The sequence below is a fragment of the Microchirus variegatus genome (assembly GCF_963457635.1).
Source record: "Microchirus variegatus genome assembly, chromosome: 4".
NCBI classification, from domain to species: domain Eukaryota; kingdom Metazoa; phylum Chordata; class Actinopteri; order Pleuronectiformes; family Soleidae; genus Microchirus; species Microchirus variegatus.
The window spans coordinates 29619848-29633580 of record NC_139805.1 but is presented as its reverse complement, the minus strand read 5'-3'; the positions used below and the strand labels follow the sequence as shown (position 1 = coordinate 29633580).

Below are 13733 nucleotides of genomic sequence, written 5' to 3'. Positions count from 1 at the left end.
TGCCTGATGCCAGTTTTTGGTGTCTTTATAGCAGCCGTGCAACATCAGCCACAGTGAGCTGAAATGTTGGAGGGTAAATACAAGTGGCTTGATTGTCAGGTAATGTGAGAAAAGGTTAAAGGTACATTCCACCTGTAGTATATTTGGTATCTTTAAAGCTACAGTTTGTAACTTTTGGCAATTTTTGCTGTTGTTGTTGATGTTTTTGAATTATACAATGACATATTTCATTGTTTATTGTTGTTTATGTGTATACAGCAGCAAGTCAGGGGTAGGTGGGGACAAGGAAAATTTAAACTGTTGAACGACCAGGTTATTTGAGCAAAAGAAGTCCTTCATCCCCACTGCTGTTTGGATATTTAACTCCTCATTTTAAATGTCCGCTCATTTACCTACTAACCTCTGCTTATGGTGTAAAATTCTGTTTCTTTATTCAGGATTTCTCTTCTCTTCTTCTTCTATATATATCCGTATACAACTGTATTTTTTATGCATGTGCATGAGTGAGTGCTCCAGCATGTGTGTGTGTCTGCCCGTATTGAGGGAGGGAGTGGCATAGTTGAGTGTGTGTGTGCACGCGTAACTGCATACATTATTAGTGCTCTAATACATGCATTTATTATCACAGTTACTTCTTCAGCTAAGCCCTGTGGTGCAGCAGTGAAATGGGTCCCCCTCTTGTCTTGCAGTTTACATGAGTTTACATAAATAAAAATGCAGGTTATTGGTATGCACCAGTATACCACCCAGCACTGGTGTGAAGTCATTTGACAATGGTTTGAATGTAACAGACGTTTGTTTAAAGTTACGCACTGCAGCTTTAATCTCTGAGGCTGATGTAGATGATTCACGTTTCAGTATCTTCATCATTCTAAGAGCTTATTAGAGCAGCTTTGTTAAGCTGTTGCTGCTGTTGGTCTGGTCCCTTTAAACTTTTCCCACAGTGTAGAAGCTAAATACATTTATATGGTTTTGTTGTATTCACAAACTCACTGGAGATTGAAATGGTGCTAACATATGGAGCACTACATCAACGGAATGGTGAGAAATATCTTATTTACCTTCTTGTAAAGTATTGGACGTGCCAGTCGATACTTATCCCTCATGTACATCAATTATCTGGACCGTGATGGCCTGCCATTCTCTAATTTGACCCGTCTCATTTATTGTTGTGTCCATCTTAACCCAAAGTGTCACTGATCTCCCTCTGGTGATGTATTGTGTTTTACATCCACAGACTGATTGCAGGCTCTGGTCTCTCTGGACTGACGATTGGAAGAAAAATTGTTTTCTTTGACATGAGGGAAGATCAAGCTGTGAAGTATTTGAGGGGATTTCAGACATTATTCATCTGAGCAAATATTGATTGGTTTGCCACAAGGCATCCTTGGCTCTGTGTCAAAATAATTCTCAATAAAACATTTGTCTCTTTAATCCATGGCTTTAAGTGTGAACTCGGGAACAACTGAACTCTGGGGAATGTGATTGTGAGACCCTCCTTTCCTCTCCCATCTCCCAACTCTCACCTCTAACCCACCTCATTTTATACAGAGGACCAGCTGGACCCACTCATGATCAGCATCAGTGGCAGAGTAAGGGCAGCGAGATGTGGACACGTGCTGGGAGCAGAGCTGGGGCTACACAGGTCAAACAGACTTCCCTGGAAGCGCATCTTCCTGGAGTCCTGCCTCAGCGTCTCCCAGATGGAGCTGACTTCCTCCTGACAGTCGGACAGCGCTGTGAGAGCACATGTGTGGAACGCTTCCCAGTGGCTGTGCAGGCAAACAAAGGATTATCACACTAACTCTGCATCTGCCATTTCACTCACAAATCACCGTGACTTGCTGACGTGCCACTGGCTGTTGTGGATTAAATTCGCTTGCCAATAATCTCATTGATTTTCTCACATGGTTCTGGTGGCTTTGAGTAAGTCAAACTGAGCTTTAATTACCATGGCAACTGCATCACAGAGTGAAACAATATCACAGATGATATCGCAGCCGGGCAGTTATTCTTCGGCTTATGTGTAAATCTTTGACTTCAATATTCCGTGCCGGGGTTGTAGAGTACACACCAGCAGTAACAATGACAAAATATGTCCCTGGAATTTCATTACTGCTGCAGCAAAGTCATAAATTATTTAGCAGAGTGGCTCAGTGTCTCAGCACCAGTCACTTCTCTATTCTCCCTGCGAGACTCTCCACTGTTCTTGTCACAGGACGCACCTGTCATCTTTATTATTCCACTCAATATCACAATATTTCACACAAATTGAATGGAGAGGCAGTTTTACACACTGTTTGACTGTTTTACTCCAGCCCACCATAATTATCTCCCCCCCCCCTGTAAAGTGAATTCATTACAGGAAGCGTTGGCTCACATTGACGACCTATAGGATCTATACTTTGTGTTGATGACAGAGTGAACACAGATGCTGGTTGTCCTGACCTGCACACGGCTGCCACTCCCCTCTCGCTGGTCACATTCTCCTGGTAGTTGTCCATGCTGTCTCCCAGCACCAGGACACAGTCGGAAAAGTCCTTGTAAACGTTCTCACACCGCACATCTGCCGAGTCTCCTGGCACGATGAGGCTCAGGAAAACTGAGGAGATAAATAAATAAATACATAAATAAAGAGAGGTGAGTGTGACGTTTGGTCCTTCCTGTACTTCTTTAATGGACAGGTCTGAAAGCAATTTAAAGTAAATGTATTGTCAAATGTGTTCATACATTTAGTTTCTTCTCTATAGGGTCCTGATTATCTATCTATCGATCTATCTATCTATCTATCTATCTATCTATCTATCTATCTATCTATCTATCTATCTATCTATCTATCTTGACTGCAGCATCATCAATGCTCTTTTATCATCATCATTATTATTATTTCCATTTGTACAGCACATGCAATAAAAAACAACAACTTTTAATTCTACTATTATTATAATATAATATCATAGTTTCACGATAGAACTTTTGCAGGAGGAAAATGCAAAATGAAAATAAAGCACTCATTGCTGGAAACAAATGTATTATTGCTTCTTTTTTCTCTCTTTCTTATTTGAGTGTTGCATCTCTCCCGCCCAAGTGTAGCCACCCCAGTATTAATCGTCAATGGCTGAAGGCGGCCACGCTAATACACGGCACGATCACGATGATACAAAAGTGATGGAGATGCCCTGACACCTCTGATGCGCAGAGATGCAGTTTCCTCCATCATTACGCGAGCGCGAGACATCTTACCCGGAGCAGCCGCCAGAAGAAGAATCCCCGCGATCTTCGTCGACATGAAAAATCCCATATCATCCCATCTCCGGCGGAGCGGAGGCGCGGGATGCGAGGATGCTGAGATAGAGAGAGAGAGAGAGGGAGAGAGAGAGAGAGAGAGAGAGAGAGAGAGAGAGAGAGAGAGAGAGAGAGGAGGAAGCTTCACACACAGTCACACAGCTCTGACTAAGTGTCCATTCCTGAAGAGAGTCACTCTGATAAAGCGGAGATAATAAACGCTCGGTAGGTGTGTACATATATATGCTCAGTCTTTTTTCCCCTGCTCCGGCCGACTGCTGACGTCACCTGCCCCCCCGGCGCGCGCTGAGCTCATCTTCCCCTTCAGTGCAGGACAGCTCTCACCTACACTGGCACGAGCCACCGACAAACAAATAAACCTGCTATATGAACGCAACAAACGGTACACAATTTGTGTCTTTGTGGCATCTTTATATATATATGTGTGTGTGTGTGTGTGTTTTTGTATATGCATACACAAATATATGATATTTATTAAATGGCACATGCATAAAATGACATCATTCATCAGATGAACAGTATCCGTTGAAATGGCAGTAAGTTATACTATGCAAACATTTTCTAGAATCAAGAATAGGAATGAAAAAAAAAATGTACATATATAGAGGTAAAGGTATAGACTACACTTATACGGTGGCCCTGAGGTGCAAAAGGCAAATCAAAAAACACAAATGCAAATCACAAAAACATTCAATCAAAACGGAAACGCAAATCACACTACACAAACACTAAAGCAGAAAACATAAAAACATTAACTCAAAACGGAAAACCTTGTTTTCCATGATCACAGGGTCGTCGCTCATTGCACGGTTTTACTTCAGGGGTGAGGGTCATATTTGGTAAGGTGAAAATGTGTGGGGGCCGACCATTCAGCCTGACATTCTTTGACGTTTTGTTGATATTTGTCATTATTGTGAAACAGTATGAAATTAAATATTTAACAACAGCACTTTTCCTGTAGTAAGTAGCCGTCTACCATTGGCAACTACTACAGCAATCAGAATGGGAAAATGTCTATTTGTTGATTTTGGGAGAATATTTTAAATATTTAATTTCATACCATTTCACAATAATGGCAGATATCAACAAAATGTCACCTTTAGTAAGTAGCTGTCTATCATTGGCAACTACTACAGCGATCAGAATGAGAAAATATCTATTTGTTGATTGAGAAAATAAGCGAATGAGCGAATATCAAACCTCCTGCTAACTTATGCACGCTGACTACCGCGGTCTCATTTACGGACGATCAACAAATTACCGTTTAAATGGTCCGTAAAGAGACCACGGTAGTCCATAATGCTCCTATTAAGAATTGATATTTAGTTGTTTTTTTTAATAGCTTGCCATCTTTAAAAGTTTGCTGCTTTATTATACTGATTTTGATTTTGGTAGATAATCAAGGGTTTGATATCTGAAATCAGACATGAAAAGTAGTATCAATGTCTTGGAGTTAGCAAAATATGAATCCATAAAAACATGACGACGTGCTCAAAATCCCCACCCAAAAACAAACACTCATCTTCACTTTAACCTTATTTGTCCACAGTTTGCAATTCCACTGAATGAGTGTATACTGAAGACACATGCAATATTAATGCAAGCAGCACAACTGTGACAACAACAGCATCATTATGAAGAAATAAGAGCAAGTTTGTTCACCGCTTTTATTTTTTTCATCAAAAATAACGTCATGCAGCCTGAGAGACTGCACCATTATTATCATCATGAGTGTGAAACGCTCCACTGAGCCTCACTGTTCTAACACTGTTAGTTATAACGCTGGTTGCACTTGCAGCTGCCGTTGACCCCAGAGAACATGAATGACACATCAAACTCAAAGGTTTTACAAACCTAGGGAGGGTTTTAACCTTTGAATCACTTGTATCTATTTTTACTTTTGTTCGCAGGGGGCATCACAGTCACAGTACCCATCATTTGATCAACTGTGTGGAGGTTTTTAACTTCCCCTTTTTGTTTTTTTGCACCACATCCCTCTTATTTTTCCACCATTTTAATGACTCATTGGTTTCACATACATAAACATGCTCGCACGCACACACACACACACACACATTTAAAAATGAATTGCAGATCAGTCCTGTTAGTGTCTAAACAGCCACACTGAGAAGAGCTGTGGAGTCCAGGGTGTTTTCTGCTTGTGATGCAGCAGGGAAATCCTACAGAGAGGCCGACATCCATAAAACATCTTAATCTGACTGGTCGGGACTGAAATTTTCATTCCAGGAATCCATTATGAATGGGAATCTGGTTACTGTGGTGAGGAAATGAATTGATGGCCTGATGGACAGTATGACGATGAATGGAAAATGGACAGATTTATTGATCCGTTCCAGCTGCTCTCTTGGTTCGTTTCCTTGGAGATGTTTTCGGTGAAGCCTTGTCTGTGAGATAGGATGCAAAGATCATTCGTTATCTTTCATTCTCGCGGAGAGTAACAGGAACATGAGGCTGTTATTAGTTGTGACAGTTGGGATTAAATTGAACATACTCATGACATTGAGAGTCTCCTGAGGAATCCAGCTGATGTCCACATCGTTGATGCCACCTGTGCCCTTCTCTATTTTCACAGAGATTCTCTTTTTCTGCAAGAAGACAAGAAGACAGCAACACATGTTTTAAATATCTTTGACCCTTTCATCTGCTTCTTTTCCCCTGTTGAGAACCATTTAAACAAAGACAGTGAATTACTTCATGTGCATAACATAACATAATTAAAGTGATAATTTGGGTTTTTTGAAGTATGATTGTATGAGACACATCAACACTGACTCTGTGGAAGATCACACTTCTGCCACTTAACAACCCCCTTAAGACTGATCTTAAGATGATGTTCACTGCTTTGAGATAGCCTTTTTTGCTGGAAACTGAAGTTTATTAACTGCCCCTCTCCCCATACCAAGCTCCACTGAGAACATCAAGGATTCTACATAACGGCACACAGGAGTTGTTCATAAAATGCTGCCATTATTTGGATTTAACTAAGTGTTACAATCTAACCAAGGGAGGCAGCAGTAGACCAGCAGCTCCAGTGTTTCCAGTTAGATAAGGTTGTTTAATGGTAAGAAATGCAGTGAATATGTTCTTAAGCTATTGCAAAGACATTTTTAGGTGAGGCCTTTGAAATCAGTTTTTCCTTGTGTACCTGCTGGCATCAGTGTCTCATGCACATTCTATTAACAAAGGGCAAGATGCCGAGTATGTGTCGATACCCAATAGAATCACAAAGCGGGACTTTGCAAGTCTGGTCCTTTTTCTCTACGGAGCTCCTCCTCCAGTTTTGAGTACATATTTTTAGCATATATTTATTTTGATGACCCCCCTCTCTTGCCCTGTCCTGGCCATTTGCATTTATATTCTATGGAGCTGGTGAATACAAGCCGTAGACCCATGTCCATGCCGGTAAAGCATCTGTTTTGCAAGCTTCTGTGTTTTTCAATTCTCAACATATGAAAAAAAAACCTTCCGACGTTTACTCTTTTGTTGGACTCTAACACAGTTTCCTCGCGTCCTCCAACCATGGTTATCTCTGCTTTTTTTCACAGTCACTGCTGCGATTAACGTCTAAAATAGCTCTATCTCATATGATACCCCGTAACTGGCTGGTGTGTGTGTACTGCTGTAAAGGACCGTTTTCAGGACCTCTTTATACTGAGGACTCCAGGTCTGCAGCCCTGATCTTGCAAGGCTGGTTTTCCTCTAACGGACAGTAGGGGGAGTGGAGATAGCCCACCCAATCTCCCACAACAAGAAATGTAACTATCACAAAAACTCCAAAGCTATTAAATTAGGGTTGAAATCCTGCATAGTTGCACTTTAATGTAAGTGTTCATTGAAGACAAGCACGTACCGTCCTCGACTCCAGGACCTGATACATTGCAAAGACCATCAGAGCCACCAGTCCAACCAGGAACACGTACATGAACATCCTGCAAATACAACCACATTGTTTCTGTAACTGCAGTTCTTAGCACATTCATATTCAAGGATTTGCTCAAAAGGTCAGTTAAGATCTTAAGTGAGATGCATGTCATTTACAGTGCCCCTACTATGCATGGCCTTAATTTGCAGCCATTAAATTTTGTGTGTTTTTGTCTCATGCCATATATTTCAGTATGTGCATTTGTTGGTGTGAAGCCTTGTCAAAAACAATTATCTCCTGAGTTCATATATTAGGATGCAAAGTTGTTTCTCTCACTTGGCTGCGGTTGCAGTTTCCAAATCTCACACCAGCAGCACACTGATTGCTTTTGTGTCATTTTCACACCTACTTTTTTTTTTTTTACACGTCTTTACATGCACTGGGACAGCACGTGTTATGAAGTTTTTAAGGGCCTTGAGAGACGAGGGAGAATATTTTGTTCAACACATTATTCACACAGCATTTGTCCATCAGTATGGTGGCCTGGAAGTACAAACTACAACTACAATGAAACATGAAACACCTTTACAAATCCCAAAACAAATAACAAAACATGAAGCAACTTACACTTTTGAAAACAAATGTACACATTTCACTCTTATTTTGAAAGCCAGGTTGAAAGGAAGTGGTGGTACATAAGAAAAAAAGAGTCAATCAGCTGGTAAGCGGTTCATGTTGCTGTGGTTTTTGTTTTTAGCTCATCTAAAGTAGTTTCAGCATTTGTTAGTGTTTTGCGTCTTGTAAATTTGTATTGTGAAAATTTGGATGCATTATCACATCTAGTTAAGATTTTGCATTTTTGACTCACGTTTCTCCGTCCAGACCCTCTTCTTTCTCAATGATAGTGACAGTCTGGTTGTAGATGGCAGTCTGGAACCCGTTACCCTGAAGAAAAATGAAAAATAATAAATGAGCAAAGACTAAAACATCGCAGAAAATAGGATCAAGAAAAAAAGGTTGTCCTGATTATCGTCTATTCAAGTTTGTGGAGGGCTTTTTGCATGAGAACAATCACCAGAAACATTTTGAACAAATATTGTTATCATTTATTTATTTATTTTTACCTCAGGGTCAAGATAGTTGAGGAGGATAACGAGACCAAAAGGACGACCGGCCATGGGCTGAGCTGGGATGAAAGAATACTCAAAGGAAGCCTGAGCCTGAGGCTGCACCACAGTGTTTAGGGGCAAAGCTGTGAACTGAAAACACAAAAACCATTACAAAAACTCATGTAAAACATTTATATTAATGTGTGTTGTTGTGTGTGTCATCATTTCCATTAACCAGCCTGGGATATGGAAGTAAATCTGTGCCATCTGAGTTTGAATTCGAATTTTCTAACACTGAATTTTTTTGCATCGAAATTAGACTTTGAATTTTAAAAACCACTCAGTCTCTCTAAAGCACTGGAGTATTTTCAAATCTGACTTCATTTTAAAAACATGGGAGACCACAGACACGAATAATTTTGCAATTGATTTTCAATGTTTTAATTCTGAGAAATCACAGACGATCTAGTCAAGACGCAGTTTAAATTTCAAGGAGGTGATTCAAGGGATTTGCAATCTCAGAGAAATGTGCGTGATTTAACGTAACTTCAGAATATAAACAGACATAGAGGTGGACTGTCGGCATTGTCAGTTAATAGCTGTTGTGTGTGATGTTTTGTGCTGAGAAATGCACAAAAACTGTGGATGGAGTCATGGCTGAGAAGGAGGAATCAACTCTGCTTGTACGAGTTATGGTTCTAAACAAAAGTATGAATTGGAATCGTTGTTCAGTTGTAAATAACAAACATGTTTAACAGAGCTCAAAATCAGATCTCTAATGATTATTGTTTTCTTCTTTTCTTCTTAAAATTAAAATAATAATCTGTGTTCTTTGGACACCCTGCAATGTTGTTGTCCCTCAAGTTCCAATCTATTTGGGAAAGACAGTGGTTAGGTTTTTGACACCTGATTGCTTGGGATTATTTGAAATAAGATGGTTTTCAGCCAGGGATTAAAATTAACACTGTCCGATCGTCCCGGGGACGTAATTAATTGTCATCGGGACGATCAATATTAGCTCTCGGGACGACCACGGCACGAAAGAGAATTTTGACTGACTAAATTTTTCTGTTTAAGTTTTCAACGCTTTCTGTGAACCAGAACGGGTTCGCGGTCGGTGGGAAATACTTATGTGAAAAGGTAAATGGCTGCGCGCTCATGTTTGTGTTGTTCAGTGAGACGGAGAGACTGCTCAAACGTCATTTTTGAGTAATTTTGACAGTCCTAAACAGCCTCATGCAAATCTCAATGCATGGCCCTTCTCATGACGACTACAACCCACTAAATGCAGTCACTAAATGGGAGTAGTGGCAGAAGGTCTGGTAGGCCACAGTTCTGTGACAAGTTCTGTGAAATAAATATATTATTTATTATCAACATAATGTATTGTGTTTTTATTATATTATCAGTAAGTAACAACTCAAAATGTAAAAAAATATTTTCGGGACGGTTCAAAATGTTTTTCGAGACGTTTCCGGGACGGTGGTGAAAAAAGTTAGTTTTAATCCCTGTTTTCAGCTTCAAAACCCAGTAACCCTGAATGAGTTTAGAGCTCTGGTGAATCCAGGTTGTCTGTGTGTAAGTGCTTTATATTAGCATGTTTTAATGTTTAATGTAACTACCCGCTTATAAAAGAGACACTTGCTCTCAATGGGACTAATCTGATTAAATAAATAAATAAATAAATAAATAAAATAAACATACCCATCAAACTCAAGATTGAGTCAATAGATGCAGAGACATTTGCTGGTGGTTTACTGTCACATATCAAACTTACATTCTGAATGTAGAACTGGAAGTCTTGGGGGTAACGGAAGGAAGCCTCCAGCGACTGAACAGTGAACTCCTGACTCCCCTTGTTGGAGAAACCCACAAGGAACCTCACAATCTCATTGGCAGGAAACTCTAAATGTATAATGAATACAATTAAATATTAAGCACAGCTACAACATCAATGACATTCTGCTGTGAGCTCAAGTAATGAGACGAGCACCAACCTTCTCCTGTGGTGAAGAGGATGGTTGTGTCGATATCAGGGTGAGACGTTACCAGTTTATCAGCAGCTTCATCTGTCTCGTCTTCATCTCCCTCCTGAAGATGAGCATCACAATAATAATGCATTTTATTTATAGATGCCTTAAAATAAAACAAAATAGTATAGAACACAACAAAAAAAAATACTACAAATGCAAAAGGAATGTCGATAAAGAAGAACCAGAACTTATTGTAGAGTCTGAAGAGGTGGTTTTTGAGCTGAAATTTGAAGGTGGCAAAAGAATCTGAGTTTTTGAGGCACGGGGGCGAGCGGCTAAAGGCTCTCGGCTCTATCGTGGTCAAATGAGCAGGTATCGTATACATAATATGGTATTTGAAGGGGAGCCAATGGAGTTTCTGCAGGTCAGATGTTCTGTGACTAAAGGAGGGAGTTCTGGTAATGATGCAGACGGCAGAGTCTTGGACCAGTTGCAGTTTATGGATGGACAGAAGGGCGTTGCCACAGTGATTTAGATGTGACCAGAGTGTGAACCAGAATAGCAGCACTGTTTGGCGAGAGGGATGAACAGAGGCAGGAGAGGTCACGCAGGTGGAAAAAATATGCTGAAAAAGTGACATTGTTGATATAAGATTTACAGGGTCTCTGCAGGTTTCAACAAGTCAAATTTAAGACTATTTAAGACTTTTTAAGACCATATTGAATACAATTTAAGACCCATTTCACATCCATACTGCCAAAAAAGTACAAAAGACATGAAGGAAAATTGGAGCCACAAAACGTTTAACTTGCACTTACCCATCTTATGCAAGCAATTCGGCTTAGCTGTGGGCTTACGTTAAGTTTTCTCCGCTGCTATGCTAAGCGGTAACACACTGCGGTGCGCGCACAGCACACTAGCTAGTGGTGCTCGACTTTAGTTCCGTGTTGTAATGTTATCGGCGTCCTCAAAAATCGAAACATTTCAACACGAGACTGAAGTTTATGCACGTTTTAAATAAAATTCACGTTAATATATTTTTAAGACCTTTCAAAATTCTATTTAAGACCTATTGTGAGATTTTGAGCTATCAGTGAGAATGGAGAAGCTGCTCATCTTTGATAGGATTGGTGCCAATGAGAAGACGTTTAGTTTTGTCACTGTTAAGTTTTAGGAAGCTCATGCAGAGCCAGGATCTGATTTCCTGTAGACAGTCAGAAGGAGGCGGGTGTGAGGGTGGAAGTGGGTTTTGTGGACAGGGAGAGCTAGGCGTCACCTGCATATCAGTGGAACTGAATGTTGTATTTATGGAATATGTGGCTGAGAGGGAGGTGGTAGATAATAAACAGCATAGAACTGAGAAGAGAGCCTTGGGGAACACCAGAGAACCCCCCGCCCCCCGTAATCCTCATGTGGAGGATAACGCAGTTGAAGATGAGTGAGTGAGATACTCAATCACAGATACACACCGAGGGTTGCATCTGATCTTCCTCAACAAGAACCTCTTCATCGTCCTCCTCCTCGTCTACAGCGGCGTCAGCATCCTCAGCGATGTCCTCAGCAGAGTCTGGCTCTGCAGAGACGTGGCCTGTGTGGGTCAGAAGACGACAGTGACGTCATATGAGACACAAGAGCAGCAGGTACTGATCGTAGAGCTGTCATATTATAATATCAGTTTGCAGATTCTTTGGTGTGACAGCTTTTCCCAGAGCATAATTTCACTGAGATTTTTTTTCACATACAGGTGAGGGAAAATTATTTTGTTGAGGTGTGAAATAACATTAGCTGAACACAATCCATAGAAATCAGTAGTTTTATTCAAAGAATTTCATTTTATTATTTTCAGTGCTGGCACTTTTATTTGCACACGGGCAATAATCACAGGATGTTAGTACTGAATATTTGGTATTATTACTTAGCCTGTCATTTGTTTTTCATATTATTGTGTTTATTTGTCACTAATGGATCACTATATCTCATCTCCTTCCTTGTGTTGAACAAAGTACTTAAGCTTGGCAAGCAATATTATCAGGGTGAGTACAACTAAGGACCTTTACTCCAGGCAGGTCCTGAAGAAGTTCCAGGTCATACTGAACTGTCCTGATCGCCCCCTGCAGGGGGGAGTTTGAGCTCGTACCCCCAGGTCATAGATACAGATAGACAGAATTCCTCCTGAGGGGACATAAAGATAGTCTTTTTTGTCTCCACAGCAATGAGTAGTATTTACCTAGCCCCTTCTCGTGTCTTTGCTACTTATCTGGCTTCTTTTTATGAATTAACCCTTAAGATTAGCTTATGAATGCTAATATTTAGCAGGTTTTCCTTAAGCATTTTAGCATTTTTCTGGCCCGGTTGTCACAACATTAGAAGTGATCTTGCATTTGCACACATTTTACTGTCATTGTTGCAGTTTCTGTATCGTATATTGTGTTATCTTTTATGAAGCTATGTCCTTTGCCTGGCTGGGAGAGCACAGTTTGATGATGAGAAATCTCAGTGAAAATGTGTGAAGAGGGATGTAATCACTATTTTGCACATTTGTAATTGTTGATCAAGACCCTAGTTTAAAAAATAACCACCAAAACCCATCTTTTCTCAATGGATTTCAGTTCCAGTCGAGCAAGACACATTTGTTTCTATTGTACATTCAATCATAAGAGTGTGGGTACTCTTCGTAGAGTGATTTTATTATTTTGAAAACAAAAAAAATACAGTATTTTATTTTGGTTTAAGTTGTTTACTAGTCCACTTTAATATGAGCAACTTCAGGACAATAAAGAAAACCACCATCTGATGCGTGTAAGAGGGAAAAAGCCTTGTTGTCATCTTATCTATGGTGACGTGTCCCAGCAAGAGGACGTAGTCAACTGTTCGTGAAACAAACTCGAACACACACACACACACACACACACACACACACACACACACACACACACACACACACACACACACACACACACACTAGTCCTCTTGATTTAATCAAAGACATCAAAAGCACTTGTGCTGCTCACAGAGTAGAGTTTATCATAGCTGGATAGTCGTCCAAACATGACGTGGTTCATTTGCATTCACGTCAGGACGATGAGCAACAACCCCGCGGGTGAATACATACATATAAATATAGAAAAGTAGTCCACACATCCACTGTATTAAAGCGCTGGTGCAGATATAAAGCTGCCTACGTGGTGTGTGGCTGTGGGAAACTGTGGTGCCACGTCAATACGTTTCAGACTTTCATTCAACTTTTCTGTCTGGTACCAGAGCGAAGCGACAGATGTTACACACAAAAAAAGAGAGATAAAACATAAATAAAACAGGACTCACCAAGGGAGATCAATCCGCAGGGAAAGGCCAAGAGAAAGAGCAACAGCGATTTTGATCCGAGGTTGAACATTTTTGTGGAATTGCAGTCAGACGTTAGCTACACATCAGCGTTCCGCGCAGAAGAGGACAGCGGCGAGG

At 40.5% G+C, this 13733-nt stretch overlaps 2 protein-coding genes across 2 annotated transcripts; both read right to left on the bottom strand.

The window, feature by feature from the left end:
• Window positions 1-1543: 1543 nt before the first annotated feature.
• LOC310926189 (neuritin-like) lies at window positions 1544-3301 on the bottom strand (the record flags this gene model as incomplete). Its single annotated transcript, XM_083888288.1, has 3 exons — window positions 1544-1772; window positions 2449-2602; window positions 3244-3301. 3 exons carry the CDS (start codon window positions 3299-3301, stop codon window positions 1544-1546), a joined length of 441 nt encoding a protein of 146 aa, XP_083744414.1.
• A 1673-nt stretch (window positions 3302-4974) lies between these two features.
• LOC310925931 (translocon-associated protein subunit alpha-like) lies at window positions 4975-13733 on the bottom strand. Its single transcript, XM_083888002.1, has 9 exons — window positions 13596-13733; window positions 11741-11859; window positions 10296-10389; window positions 10076-10203; window positions 8314-8448; window positions 8058-8134; window positions 7178-7256; window positions 5819-5912; window positions 4975-5711 (listed from the first exon to the last, which is right to left on the bottom strand). Exons 1-9 carry the CDS (start codon window positions 13663-13665, stop codon window positions 5647-5649), a joined length of 861 nt encoding a protein of 286 aa, XP_083744128.1. The 5' UTR covers window positions 13666-13733; the 3' UTR covers window positions 4975-5646.

What these genes read in the sequence shown, in the direction of transcription:
- LOC310925931 (XM_083888002.1), bottom strand. Translation starts at nt 13,665, where the DNA reads ATGTTCAACCTCGGATCAAAATCGCTGTTGCTCTTTCTCTTGGCCTTT. An exon ending in AAGATCAGATGCAACCCTCG is followed by an intron (nt 10,390 to 11,740) that starts GTGTGTATCTGT and finishes GCTCATCTTCAG; the next exon opens with GAGGGAGATGAAGACGAGAC. An exon ending in AGGTCCTGGAGTCGAGGACG is followed by an intron (nt 5,913 to 7,177) that starts GTACGTGCTTGT and finishes GTCTTCTTGCAG; the next exon opens with AAAAAGAGAATCTCTGTGAA.